Source organism: Cajanus cajan, chromosome 5 (assembly GCF_000230855.2).
Source record: "Cajanus cajan strain Asha chromosome 5, NIPB_CcT2T_4, whole genome shotgun sequence".
Taxonomy (NCBI): domain Eukaryota; kingdom Viridiplantae; phylum Streptophyta; class Magnoliopsida; order Fabales; family Fabaceae; genus Cajanus; species Cajanus cajan.
Window position 1 is genome coordinate 62,483,449 of NC_138521.1, and position 14,729 is coordinate 62,498,177.

Genomic DNA, 14,729 nt, shown 5'->3' on the forward strand with positions numbered 1-14,729 from the left:
AAACCTTGAACATGATTTCGATCGAAAGTAAGTAAATTTTAGAAGAAAAATAATGTATACGCAATGCAACACAATGAATACGTCAGTTAAAAGAAAAGGAAAAAGAAAATTAAAAAAGAAGGTAGCAGGCAATAATATACCCCGGTCTGTCTCTTTTTCAAAGTTAAAGAAGACCTACTTGAATTGGCGTTTTGCTTTGTTAAATTTAATATAAATAAAAGAATAACAATGTTGTAATTGATTTTTTTATTAATATTAATAATATTGATTGTGGGTGGCTCATTCCTTAGCCATTAGCCATTAGTATATAAAATTGGGCATTAGGAAAAAAAAGGTGTAGTAGAGTGGAAGAGCATGAGTTCAATGATAAGCGCGCAAGGGGTGGCGGTGGCGACGGCCATGGCGGTGTCCGGCACGGTGATTCTGCTGGCTCTCCGACTGCAGAAGGGAGGCGAATTCCCCCTGGGGCCTCCGGTTCTGCGATCTTGCATATCCTCGGGTGGGAAGAAGAGCAAGAAGAAGAAGAAGAAACGGGTCCACTTCGCCGAGGACGTGGTGGAGTCCTGCAGAGACGCTCATGAGTTGAGGACCAAAATCCATTCTTTCAACCCCCAAACGCCATCCAATTCCAACGGACCACCCATCCCTCCTAACAGGCTCGCTTTGTATAATGGAATGCTTAGAGATCGTTTGGCCCAACGATTGGCCTTTTCTTGTTGAATATTCTCTCATTATGCTTCGTTTTTTCTCATGCTCCACCACACTTGCTCTCTTCATTTTCTTCATATTTTAGGATAATTCTCTTTCTTTCCTTCCCTTCTCTTGTATTGTTAATTCTCACATGTAAATACAATCCACACCACTTGTTTTCCCTTCTTTTTTTTTCTTCTTTCATTTAAGGTTCGTTTTTTTTTTTATTATTATTAGTTGCTTGGTGTTAACTTCCAAGCTAAACCAACAACTCTATTCGTTTATAATTCATTGGGGTTCTTTCACGCATGTCTTCTGCTTTGTCTTCGTCCGCATATATTGATGCCTTGAATGATGAATGGGATGGGTAAAGCCCAAGAAATATAACCATAAATAGTTAATATGTAGAGAAAGATTGAGAGATAAAGAGTGTTTTATTTTATCCATCCTTTTAATATGTCGGTATCTGAAAATCGCAACTCTTCTGAGTTATGTAATTGTATTGTGAAAATTGTCGGGTTAAAGAAAGTTACCTTTCTCAACCCCCAAGCATCAACCCATCTCCAATACTCCAATTGTTAAATAAAGAATTGACCTTGTCCTAACCTCCTAATTCATATATTCACTCATGATAATACTTGAGATAAAACCGTGTCCATCGTTTCCCCTAATTTGAAAGAGGATTATCTACCAAACTCACAATTCACCCCCTTTTCCCGGAAAAAAAAAAAATAACCCTTTGATGAGACACAAATTTGGCCACTTTTAAACACCTATATTTACTTTCCTTTTCTTTTTTTTTCTTTCTTTATTAATCTCTAACATTTTTCAAGATACAAATATATGACTTAACGTGTGTTTCGATAAAAGTTGAATTTAATTCCGTTTTGGAATTTTATTCATTCAACAGAAATCGAAATATACTCTTAATTGAATGAGTTAATTGAATGAGTTACTCCCTCAAAGAAGACTAAAACCTACTTCATCGAATCTGAATGTGTTTGGTTGTCTCCAAATCTATCTTAGCGATTGGGTGTTGGAGACAAGCAAAAGCAGAAGGGCATCCAACATGGGGAACTTCAAATTGGTTTGGTGGGTTGCATTCAGAATCTTTAAATGAGCTCCTTTGTCTCATTCTTTCTATCCCTGCACTGCATATATTTGAAAGGGAACTCACAAGTTATAGCAGCGTGTGGGGCTCTTAGCCTATGCGTGTGTCCCATCTTTTCCCACTCCATTTATTTGTTTATTTTTGTAAGTTACGTGATAAAGTATATTTTTGAATAAAATTATTGAGTGTGGTTGGCGTGAAAGTAGTTGCATGTTCGAAAATACGAAAGGGTCGGTTGGCCAACAGAAACATGTTCGATTCTTGAGTGTTTGACTAATGATCCTAACGAATGAGAAAGAAGGGAAATAGGAATGGTAGCACCATGTCCACATCCTCCCTCGTCACTCCAACATGCTTCGGTTATCATTGGACACAACCCATGTGAACTTCTCGTGCTACTGCTTCCAACTTGAACCAATCATTCTTCATCCCAAACGAGCCTGCAAAAAACAAACAAAATGTAAATTCTTTTATCTCTTAATGCGCCAAAATTAAAATATGTTTTTTCAAGTCTTTATAATTTCATTTATTTTATTTTTTAATATAAATATTTTTAGTCTTTATGTTTATTTTTAAATTATTTTTAATAAATAATTTCATCCCTATATTATATTTTTTAATTATTTTATTTCTCATCGCCAATTATTTTAATGATGTTTCTTTCGGTGTTAATGTGACAAAGCTATTAATTCAACTTTGTATATATGATGTCAAATTTATTTTACTAAAATTATTATAAATTAAGTCTTTCAATATTTTGTATATTTTTTTTGTAACTTTATTTGTAACGTTCATTGTTACAACATTATTTTTTTACTTTCACAAAAAGGAAGCCATCTATTACATCAATATAAAATAAATAACGTTATGTAAAAAAATATTTATGATAGAAATTAAAAAGATTGTAAATATAAGAATTAAAAAAGATCTATTTCAATTTATAAAGATTAAAAGTGATTGAAAAATAAAAATATAAAAATTAAAAATATTTATTTTAAATTATAAGGACTAAAAGGTAAAGTAAGTGAAACTATAAAAATTAAAAATATATTTTAACTTAAAAAAGAAAACATGGTGGTGGCTAGTATTATGGGATTGGTTAAGGAATCAATAAATAAAAAAATTATTTAAAAAAATATGTAATTAGATTTTCTTGTGAATGTCTAGGTGTATAATATAGCATGTGTTTGAATAAAAAATCAGTTGAACTGAAATTAAAGCAAAATAACTATTTTTATATGTTTATACTTTTTCTGCATTAAAAAATATATTTTTCGATAAAATGTAATTGTAAACTGATATAAACCATATGCATATGTATGTTTGAATAGCATTTGGTAATCTACTTCCTTTCTCGAATTCACGTCAAATTGCTCAAAAATCAAGTTACAAATTGCTTTGATGGACGTAGAAATGAATGTGATTTTAGTTGACTTCATGGGAAACAAACATATTTAAAGTAGTGTATACAGTACCAATTACCAAATGGATTTTTTATTTGTTAAAGGGGGTGATTATTGAACTGGTCTAAAATCGTCAATCCAAAATTTAGTACTAAATTAATTTTTAGTATCAACAAATTTTGGGACATTTTTTTTTTCAAAGGACAAATTTATCAATTATGAATTATGTATTATAAAAAATAAAAGTGTGCAGCATGACAGTGTGGCAATGATTCAGTCTGAAATATAGAAGGCAACAAAACCATGTGATTTTGATACAAAGTATTTTAAAATTAAATCTGGCCTTCCAGAGCCGGGAAAAGTCCTCTTTGTTGCATTAATATACTATTTTTTCTTTCATTATGAGGGCCCTCTTGATTAGACAATGGTTAATGCAGCGGAAATCCCTGCAATTATGGAATTCTCCCACCTTCTCTATGGTTTTTCCTTGATTTTCGAAAACAGATAAGAGAAAAATAAATTACCCATTATCCATGAATGGCCAACCGTGAAATCTTATGCTAGAAAAGAACCACGATACCGGCAAGGATATACTTTGTTCCCACTTTTTCCTCTCAATTTTTATCCTAGTCTCGTATTTTTAACAATGAATTATTGTTACTATCAATCAGCAATATGTGAATTGACATTCTAACAGTCCGTGACTCCTTATCTGATCATACAAATGGGGCAAGCGTTTATAGTCCACAAATGTAATTGATGGATGGGGGCCTTCTAAGTAAATCAATCATTCAAAAAATAAATAAAATTCAACGCCATGGTATGTATCCCTTGGATTATTTTCTCTAGACTAGTCCTAGGAAATTGGAAGCATATGTTGGTCTTCATGAGGCTGCTATAATTTAATAGCCATACTTACAAGAGAAAGGGATCCCTCCAAATTCCAAAATAAAGTTATTTTTTTTTTAATGCAAAACGTGAGGTGCACCTAATATACTAGTAATATATTACACAAATCATTGGTGGTGTTAGTGACCATTTAGCCTTTGAGACTCTTGAATGGAAGCAATCTTTCCACATAGTTGGTTGGTGATGTGGGGAGTTTTGGGAGACCATTGATCAAAGCTCAGTTGGCAATTAAAAGCTAATTTTGGGTGGAGCGTGACACACTCCCATTCACAACGGCAGTCACAAAGCAAAATGTGACATCTGCAAATCTCACCGATGAATACTAGATTCACTTTCCCTGTGACTTCATCAACTTTATGTAGCTTTCGTGGAAAAGAAAGGAAGTTTCTCGGAAACTTAGTGTTCGTTCCTTGTGGACCATCTGGTTAAGAAAAGATCCAATGTTTTTGCCTAATGGTTGCTATCAACCATTCATTATTTATATGTATTAAACAATGCCCTGCCAATAATGTTTTCCCACCTTACCTCTATTATCTATGATTATTGGTGTTGTATTATCTGCTAAGCAAGTTGGTTTTTTCTCAATTAAGAATCGCTAATCTTTTTTATATTATGTTAAAAGCAACCTTAAGGTTGAGAGGTGGGTGACTGACAGTGCCAAGCCCCCTTATTATGCAACCAACGTAAGCACAAAGTTTGTTTACCACATGAATGGTAAACAAGGGCGGCGTCAGATCAGGTTTTAAAATATTTTAGAATACTTCTACACTAATGACATCATTAGTTTTTTTTAACTATTAACTTTTAGTTGGTTGTTTTTTTAATAAAACTTTTCTTTTTTACTGTGTTTTGTTCGACAATTTTATTTAAAAGAATTGAGTCAAATTTTACTTAGATCGATGATTTGTTGGTCAATATATTAATTTGTTTATATAACATGAAATAAACAATAATAAATTAAAGAAATAAGATTTTTTAAAATTTTTGAAGATAATTATGTAAAAGCAAGGTCCTAGATATCCATCATTTTATATAAATACTTAAATAGTATGTAAAGAATTAAAATTTAAAAATAAATTAAAATTGAGAATAATTAACAATGAAAAATACAATCATTTCAAATTAAGAATAATTAGCATTACATGCTTGGATTCAATTTTAACTTTTTATTATCCGTTGTATTGAAAGGGAGAATGATTCCTTATGTTAAAATTTAATATGATGAAATAAAAAATACATATACAAAATGAAAATATAACCTTATGGTCCTTATTGACATCTACTATGTTTAAGATGATTTGTTCTCGTTAAAAGACCATCATAGTATACCTCGTTGTATACCAGTATTTATTTAGTCTTCTGTTGAAAATATATCCTGTTATATATGTAGTAATAAAGGGTATTCAATGCGTATAAGTAAAGTAACCATCATTCCAAAGCGATTCAACTTTAAAACATTTAGGTTCATTTTTTTTTTTGAATTATTTGAATAGAATTCGATTTAACCCAATCAAATTCGTTATTTTTTTAGACTGAATATTGGATTTTATTATTAAACATGCAAATTCATCAAAATCTATTGACGCGATTGTCAGTGAATTTGGGCAAGCATATCAAACCATACAAGTAATAAAATAAACATAATATAAGTATTGTATTTCAAGAGACTTACGTAATATAAATTCAAATTCAATTTTATCTTATCTATGTTTAAAAAATTGCTGTCCAGAAAATTAAACAAAGGCTTCAATTTAAAGAAAGCAACAAAAGTATACTTTATAATTTTTTTATATGTATAAAATTACAGAAAATTAGAATAAATAAAAGTGTGGAAGATTTGATTTCCCTAACTTTTCTTACTTATATTAATAAAAAAGATGTATTTTTTACTATATGCATCTCCATTCATCGTTGTAATTTCATTTAACATATTAAATAACTTATTGAAATATGCTCACTCAACTTGTCGTGTTTTTCGTTTTTCCTCGTTCCTTTCAGAGGTGTGTATACTCATGATCTATTTAAATTTAGTAAAATTTTCATACTCCTTTTTCTTGAGACGTTTGTCTTTACCTTTCTTGGCACTAAACATGATAGCACCATTCATTCAACATTTCAATTTGAAAAGTTACCTGGAGTTTTAGCAGCATTAATATAGTTTTTTTTTATTAAAAAAATTATCCAAAATAATCCGCCAAAAAAAGGCTCCAGTACATACAAGTAGATTAAGAGGTAAATAATTTAATTACATGATTATTTAATAGTTTTATTAAATTAAATCTTGTTCATAATTATAAAAATTATTAAAAAAAAAACTTGTAAAAGGTTACAAGTCTAGTATCAACTTTGGAACAAACGCTGGCTGTGAGTCGATGTTATTTTCTTTCTTATTTTGGCATGGATGTTAAGGGTGCGTTTACTTATTTTTTTTTTTAATTATTTGTTTTTATTTTTTATTTATGAAATTGACACATTATTTTCAACCTGTTTCTTGTTTTCAAACATTTATACAAGAAAGAGAGAAAATATTTTTTTCTTCTGTTTTTTATACAAATTTTTTAGAACAACAAATAAATTAAAAAATGTGATAATTTTGTAAATAAAAAAGTAAAAGTAGAAGTAAATATGTCCTAAATTTTCCTGTTGCATCATCATCTATATACACAAAGTCACAAAGTGTTGGATTCTAGCTTTTTTTTTTCGACACTGTAAAAGAATCTACGACACATTGAGAGGAGAATCCGTGGTAGAAATTGGGGCAAGGCTAGAGGCTAGAGGCTAGAGGCTAGAGACTGGGCCACAAGTTGTTAGACATATTGACTGTACGGATCAGGCGAGCAGTGGTTATCAATTATCATCAAAGAAGAGAGAAGAAAAATGGGAGAAAGTTAGATTCTTTTTTTCGGATGTCTTATCAAAAAAGTTGACATTGTTACTAACTCAGGTATTTCACTGCTTCGATATAAAGTTTTGCCAAATTCAAGTTTAATTATGGGCTTTTTGAACAAAGTAGGGCTGTATAGAAACTTATTTACGTAAATGAGGCTCTTTTGAAATTATTTATGCTTTTGGGACTGTTTACAATGGTGTCGCTATGGGCTATAGCAACACCATTGCCACGTGGCTTTTTTTTTCCTGGTGTGGGGTGGGCTCGAATGAGCCATACCAGTGTCGCTATGGGCTGAGGCAACACAGTTTGTGGGCCAATAAAAATGGTGTAGCCCATAGCGACACCCTTTAAGAAAAAAAACGAAAAAAAGTAAAATAATTTAAATGTTAATTTAAAATAATCAACTAAGTTTACTTATTATATATTTATAAAAATAAAAAATATTCTTTTAAAAACGTAATTTTAAAAAATATATATAATTATTTTTTGTGAGTGGCGCTATAGGCCATAGCGACACTAATTAATTTTTTTTTATAAAATTATTTAACTTATTTTATTTTAAAATTTATTTATTTTATATTACCAGTTAAATGTTAATTTGTAATTATAAAGTTAATTTTTCTCTTATTAATTTTGTGTATATATTTTTTTTCCTTTATTATTTTATGACGAATTATTAAATAATGTCATTTATTTTGTGATTTTCCTGCATAATTGTTGTTCTTGTTATGAGTATATATGGGCTAGCTGTGCTAAACCTCAAACATGGACTGCAAGTGGAAGGGGAAGCTTCAACCGATTTGTAAGTGTGTTTTGAAATCTGTTTAAACCAGGTTCAACGGAGGTTTCTCGAATTCCAATGCACAAACGCAGAAACAATTCTATAGATGGATTAACATTCGGTTGAACTGAACTGCTTTCCAAATACACCCTAATGAGTGATGGACATTGGTTATAATGAGTGACAATCCAAAACAATACTTGGCTAAACCACCATCAGTGTCGCCGTGGGCTATAGCGACACAGCGGCGCTATAGCCCATAGCGACACCTTATTTTCTTTTTTTTTTCTTTTTTTTTTTTAAGTATTATCTTATTTTTTTTTAATATTTCTGTATTTTTATATTATCATATAAATTAAAATGATTATTTATAAACTTATTTTTTTATTAATTTCTTTATTTAATATATATCTATATATTTATTTATTTTTATCTATTTATAATAATGTCGCTGTGGGCTATAGCGACACAGTGGCGCTATAGCCCATAGCGACACCAGTTGTATTTTACGTTTTAATATTTTAAATTATGTAGTATATTACTTTTGTAATTTTTTATTTTACATTATCATATAAATTTTAATAACTATTTTATAAACTTTTTTTTAATAATTATATTTTTTGAATTTTTGTTTTTTAAATTTCAAATATGAGGCGCTATGGGCTACAGTGACTTCATTGAAGCTATTAGTGTCGCTATAGGCTGCACCAACTTCGTCAATATGGCTTTCATGGCTTCTCTGAAGTTAAAAAAAAGCCACGTGGCAATGGTGTCGCTATGGCCCATAGCGACACCGTTGTAAACAGCCCCAAAGACGTAAATAGTTTCAAAAGAGCCCCATTTACGTTAATAAGTTTCCATACAGCCCTACTTTGGTCAAAAAACCTTAATTATGCCTTTTATGTTTTTAATTGTGATGCATTACTCTCCTAATTTCTGCATCTTTGATGCTTCTTTGGTAGTTTTTTTTTTCTTTTGTTTAGATTTAATTTTTTTAACTATGTTATTAGTGTTAAATACTTAGTGATTTAATAAATGACTTCACTTTTAATATAATTTTTTGTTCAATCACATCTTCTTTTCTTTCATACACAGCCAAAATATGAGACTCTACTTGTCAGGATCAAACTGACTACCACTAAAAGCAAAGACTTATTAACTGTTTGCATCTTTTTGATATTCTTGTTAAGAGAAAAAATCAAAAGAATATTGTGTTTTTCATTTTATTCTTGTAATAATTAATTATCAATAAATAAATAAAATAAGAGTATTATTTCAATAAAAGAGTTTATGATTCATTTTAATATTTTTCTATCATGTTAAATAATAATATTTTTTTGGTTATATAAAACTTAGATTAAGGTAAGATACGATCTCATATAAGATTAGAACCAATTATTGATCTCTTTGAGAATTTATGGTGAAATTATGAATTATCTACTTTATTCTTAACGCAAATTCGCAAGAAATAAAATGAAAGATTAATCCATATTCTAGTGAGTTAGAGTGAAATGACTTAATTAATTGTGTTATCTTTAGAAAACTTAATAATCATGTACTTACATATATATAAAAAAATGTCATTATTTTTTCAAATATCTTATTTTTTACTTTGCAAAAAAGTCTAAGGTTCATATGATAGAGAAAAAATAAATATGTGAAGAATAATAGATAGAGAAATATACAAAATATATTAAAAAAGTAATGAAAATGAGTGAGAAATTGAGTGAAAATAACAGTGTTTGGTTTCAAAGAATTAGAGAAGAAATAATTAATTGTTATTTAATCAATTAAAAATCTTTAATTCAATTAAATAAATAAAAATCATTTGTTTGCTTATTTAATCGATTAAGTAAAAGTTTCAATCAATTAAATGAAAAATATTTATGACTTCATGTATAAAAGAATGATCAATTATCAATATTTTTAAATCAAATATGAATAGTATTTAAAGTATTTATTGTTAATTTATGTATTGATTTGTGAAGAAATATTTCCAAATAATCATTATTTTTAATTTTCTCGCTATTTCATTGTCTTTCTTATTATTTTATCCATACTAAGAGAAACGTTAATGATGTACTCAACATTGAGGATGAAATTGGAGTTTGAAACTAAAATTAAATTTTTAATTTGTAATTAAAAAGTTTAAAATTCTTTTAGAATTGAAATTACATTTTTTTAAGGCCTAGTTTAATAGATTTTTAATATAAGATTAATATTTATTGACAACTTCATATTGCTCAAAGTTTTCTTGGCACTGTACATTTTTGTTTATTTTTATGCTTATCAATTTTCTACTACCACTTGTTTGAAAGAATATTGATGCTCTAAAGTAGAAGTTTTTCTTCTGACATTTTGTTTCAAATCTTTTAAATGTGAAGAAACATTATTAGTGTGACATTGTGATTAACTTTATTGTTATTCAATTAAAATAACTACATTAATGGATGATCAAGATAGACATTTGGCCCACCAAGACAACAAATTATTTAGTTTCTCCTTCACTCACGGTTGTCTTTAGCACAAGTGGATTGTTACTTCTTCGTAGTCATGATTCATGTAAAAAATTGATATAAAATATGAGATCATTTCACTAAAAGAATCAAATGAAGATAAGATATCTAAATGTTACTATTGTGATAGGTTGATCAAATTTGAAAATGGAATGAGTGTAATGCGAGCTCATCTATGAAGATGCCAAAATAATTCAGATAAGGATGCGAGAAAAAAATAAAAGTCAAATACATCCACAAATAATGTTTTCTTTCCCTCCCTTGACTAGGCAAAAAATTGACCAAGAAACATGTTCGAATGCAATGGTCAATATGTCCATAACAATGAACCTTTTTTTTCTTCAAAATATTAAGCATGAAGTTTTTTGAGTATTTTTAAGCCTAATAGCATCCTCACTTACTGTCTTATCATGCACTACTCTAATACATCATATTTTGAAACTTTGGAATAATGAAAAAAAAGTTAAAAAAGTTTCTTTTGACATTATCATAGGACTTGCCTCATCATTGAAATGTGAATTTCACATCAAAATATGAGTTTCATCAACAATAATCAAAAGTTGTAAAAGAAGATATTAAAATTTTTGTTAAGTCACAAGTTACTCAAGAAATACTATGATTAAGACAATTGAACATTGCTTCAATTGTCTACTTACTGAGTATACCATTACTTCCATTATCTCAACGTCTATTACAATGATTATCAACTATTTTTGTTTTACTCACAATAATCTTTACATAATTTTATTAATGATTAATCTAAATTAAATATATAAAGATATTGTACCTACACGAGGATACATCAGTAATTATAATATTAAAGTCAACTCCACTTGTCCTCTTCTAAATGCTCATGACTCCTTGTACCTCGTCCATTTGGTAGTAATCGGACACAGGAGACAAAGGTTTACCAGTAAAAAAATACTCTAATGCTCATGTTAGTTCTTGATCTTAAATAAATTAATTACAATTAATTTTATAATAAATGTCAAAAGTACTATCTTTCTCTCTCCATCCCTATTTACAATGACTTGTTGGACTTGAGCCCATGTAATAGGCCCATTAAGGTTTATAAAATTTTGTGCATAACTTGTATTGATCTGTTGACTTATTGTGACATGTTGAGGAGTGTTCGGTTTGTTTCGTTCTGTGTGTCCTTCCGGTATAGATATAAATAAATTTCAGTTTAGAATCATAATAGTAAACTCTAATTTTGTAAAACTGTAACATGAAAAATACAATTTTGAACTAACTTAAGTTTTAATAAAATTAGAAGTGAAATTACAGTTATGAACTCAATTGAAACTTCACGCGTCAAATCAAACCATAGAGTGAATCGAGCTATAAGCTCAATAATGTCAAATTTTATAATTCTTAATAAAAATTTTATGATAATTGAAAAATGAAAATTAAACTAATTATAATTGAAATAACCGTGTCAGCAAGGAATTAGTCATTTATTGAAGATAAAATAAAAATCATGCATCCATTCCACATTTGTTCCCGACACTGTGTCAGTGTGAGGAAGGGGTTGTTAACGGGCCAAAACCTTTACACCCACTAATACCTTGTGGGCCTGATCCAAACGGAAAACCCACTCTCTATGTTGCCCCAAAACCTCGTTTCTGCTTCTCCATCTACGCCTACACTTGCCCTCACCTTCGACAACACCGCTTCTGAAATCTGCTCATAGCTCTTCATCTCTACACTCTCTGTCACTACAAGGTTCGTATCTTTCCCATGTTTTCCTTTTTAATTTCATTTCTACTTTTTTAAAATTATTTTGTGGCCTAAGTACCTATTTTCTTTCCTTCCTTCGTTTCGATTCTTAGATCATTTTTGTTACTTATACATGTATCGCATTATACATCGATTAGGGCACAATTGTATTAGAAATCAACATGTCTAGGATCGTGTTGGAATGAATTGCTAGCTATGTACTTCATTCAATCGCTAGATTTTCATGTACTGGTTGTGGAATGTTATGTTTCTATAACCCTTTCAAGATGGTGCACCGTATGTTCCTGAATGTTTATCATAGCTTGTTGGTTTTTCCTTCTTCAGAAGCCATGAAGGTGCGCTCATCCGTGAAGAAGATGTGTGAATTTTGTCAGATAGTCAAACGTCGAGGACGTATCTACGTGTTGTGCTCTGCCAACCCTAAGCACAAGCAACGACAAGGCATGGCAACATTTGCAAGTGAAGGCACATCTAATCCAGTGTATGTGTTTGTTTTTTTTTTGTTTTCCTTGTTCTGAATTGCCATGTGGTGTGGATAAATTGTAGAACCAACACTAGCTTGTCATTTTTAGGCATATGGATATCATATTTTAACACAATTTTAGTTTTCTTGCAAGAGTAATATTCTTTTTAACACTATCTTCAACATGGTCTATGTTATTGAGGGGATTACATGTTGGTCTAAAAAAGTAACCTGAATCTGCACTCTATTTACTTAGTGAGCACATGCTGTTTAGCATTTACCTAATAATGAAGGAGTTTAATGTCTATGTATTTTAAGTGTAAAATTTGTATACTGCATACCAATCATAAGTCTTTATAGGTATGACTTTCTAGGTAGTTATTGTAAAAGTGAAAAAACTCTTGCCATACATGACAAATTGACAATATAATATTTTTATATGATTAGTGCATACACTATTGTCTCAGAGTGTGTTGCCAACATTTCTTTTGCAATTTTTTCCAAATTTTATTTGTTATGGATATACACTGGGGAAAATGTTATCATTGGTCGGCATGAATTTTCTTCTACTTTGCTCATTTTAAATGTGTCATAGGGATGAATGATTTGGTTTGATATGCTATTATTAACTTGTGAATATCCAAATGCTGCTCTACTTGATTATGTTTCACGTGCTCTTAATATCATACTTATTGAATTCCAGTAACGTGATTGCCAAAGTTTGAAATCAATTCAGGTCCTTGGAGACAAGTAGCTACAAGATGGTAATGAAGCCCACTAATATTTTGCAACCAGGTCTGATTTCTACTACCCCTCAAAGGCACAGCTTGTCTATGTTGTATGGATGGAGGGTGGGATTGGCCTCTATTCTGTCTATGAAGTAGCAAAAGTAATTTGTAACCTTAAATCGGAACATTACAAGTAATAAGTGGGAAAAGATTGATAATCAACGCATTCTGGATTAGGGCCTCGGGCTTGCTCTCCTTTCTTTGTATTGGCTGATATCTGCGATTTTTTTTATGTATGTCACTTAGATTTTGTTTCTCCGATAAGTATATGGTCAACAGAACGTAACCAAGTAGTATATTTGGTGTTCATTGTTAAGTGATTCAGGGGAGCACAATTGATAGCTCCTAGATTATAATATATCCTTTACTTGAGCCAAAGATGAATTTTTTTTGAAACGCATTGTCATCTATACATTACACTTTTTTTGTCACTACGTAAATCACTCGGTGTCCTATATAGATGCATTTGGATAGATGCATAATGATATAAGGTGTGATTGAATTATAGTTTGAAAGTTGAGTTGAATTTAACTTTCTAAACTTACTCTTTAACCAAATTTATATGGATAGATGTGGGTTGGAGACTTGGAGCTGCAAAAGGCTGGAACAGTTACTAAAGTAGGTCTCAAATTAAATTGGGCTGGACTAGTTTGACTGATTGAACTAGAAACCGGTTAAGTTGCAAATTTAAACAATTTAAAAAACTGGCAGAGCATAAAATTGGCTAAAACTGGGTAAGAATTGGAATTAGAAAATTGGTTTAAGCCAATTTAAAAAAATAATTTATTTTGGTTCTTTTAACTTTTTCTTTTTTATTCTAAATGTTTTAAAAATAAATGTTCATGTATAAGATATACATAAAAGCTGTTATTATTTAACTATTGATATTTCTTTTTCTTTTTATGTTATAAAATCTGTAATATGATTCTTTTACATTGATTTAAAATTTGACCTTTTTTATTTATAATGTTATGCTAATGTGTTACTTAATATATTAGTTCATATTAAAACATGTCTTTAATCATTACTAGTTTGATTTCAACTTAATTATGGTATAATGTATGAATATAAATTAAAATTTACAGCCCTTGGCCAAGTGGAGGTGAATTCTTTCTCTAGTGAAATTCAAAGCTTTGGGCTTATGAAATAATGTTAGTTGGAGCCACGCAGCGATAGCACTTAAGGGTAAACTGTCCTTGGAGGAAGAATGAATCCTCCAATCGTTTGTATAATTGTGTATATCACCTGTTATAATTTTGAAGTTAGGATGATAATTAAATTTACATGTAACAAATACTTGCAAAAATCATTCATGATAAAGACGGGTCTTGTCTGTTATACTAGTGGCAGTGGGTCCTAATGTAGGTATTTTAAAAAAACATTATAGAAAATTAGTAACGAGGCAGGCTTGTATTGTTTGATATCTAGTCCATCTCAC

General features: G+C 29.9%; 2 protein-coding genes across 2 annotated transcripts; both read left to right on the forward strand.

Moving 5' to 3' along the window:
- Positions 1-399: 399 nt before the first annotated feature.
- On the forward strand, positions 400-720 carry LOC109809173 (uncharacterized). The gene has a single exon (XM_020372411.3). The coding sequence runs from the start codon at positions 400-402 to the stop codon at positions 718-720; it is 321 nt and encodes a 106-aa protein (XP_020228000.2).
- An 11,144-nt stretch (positions 721-11,864) lies between these two features.
- Positions 11,865-13,669, forward strand: LOC109809031 (Ribosomal protein L36). Its single transcript, XM_020372253.3, has 3 exons — positions 11,865-12,025; positions 12,365-12,521; positions 13,240-13,669. Exons 2-3 carry the CDS (start codon positions 12,370-12,372, stop codon positions 13,385-13,387), a joined length of 300 nt encoding a protein of 99 aa, XP_020227842.1. The 5' UTR covers positions 11,865-12,025; positions 12,365-12,369; the 3' UTR covers positions 13,388-13,669.
- The last annotated feature ends 1,060 nt before the right edge of the window (positions 13,670-14,729 follow it).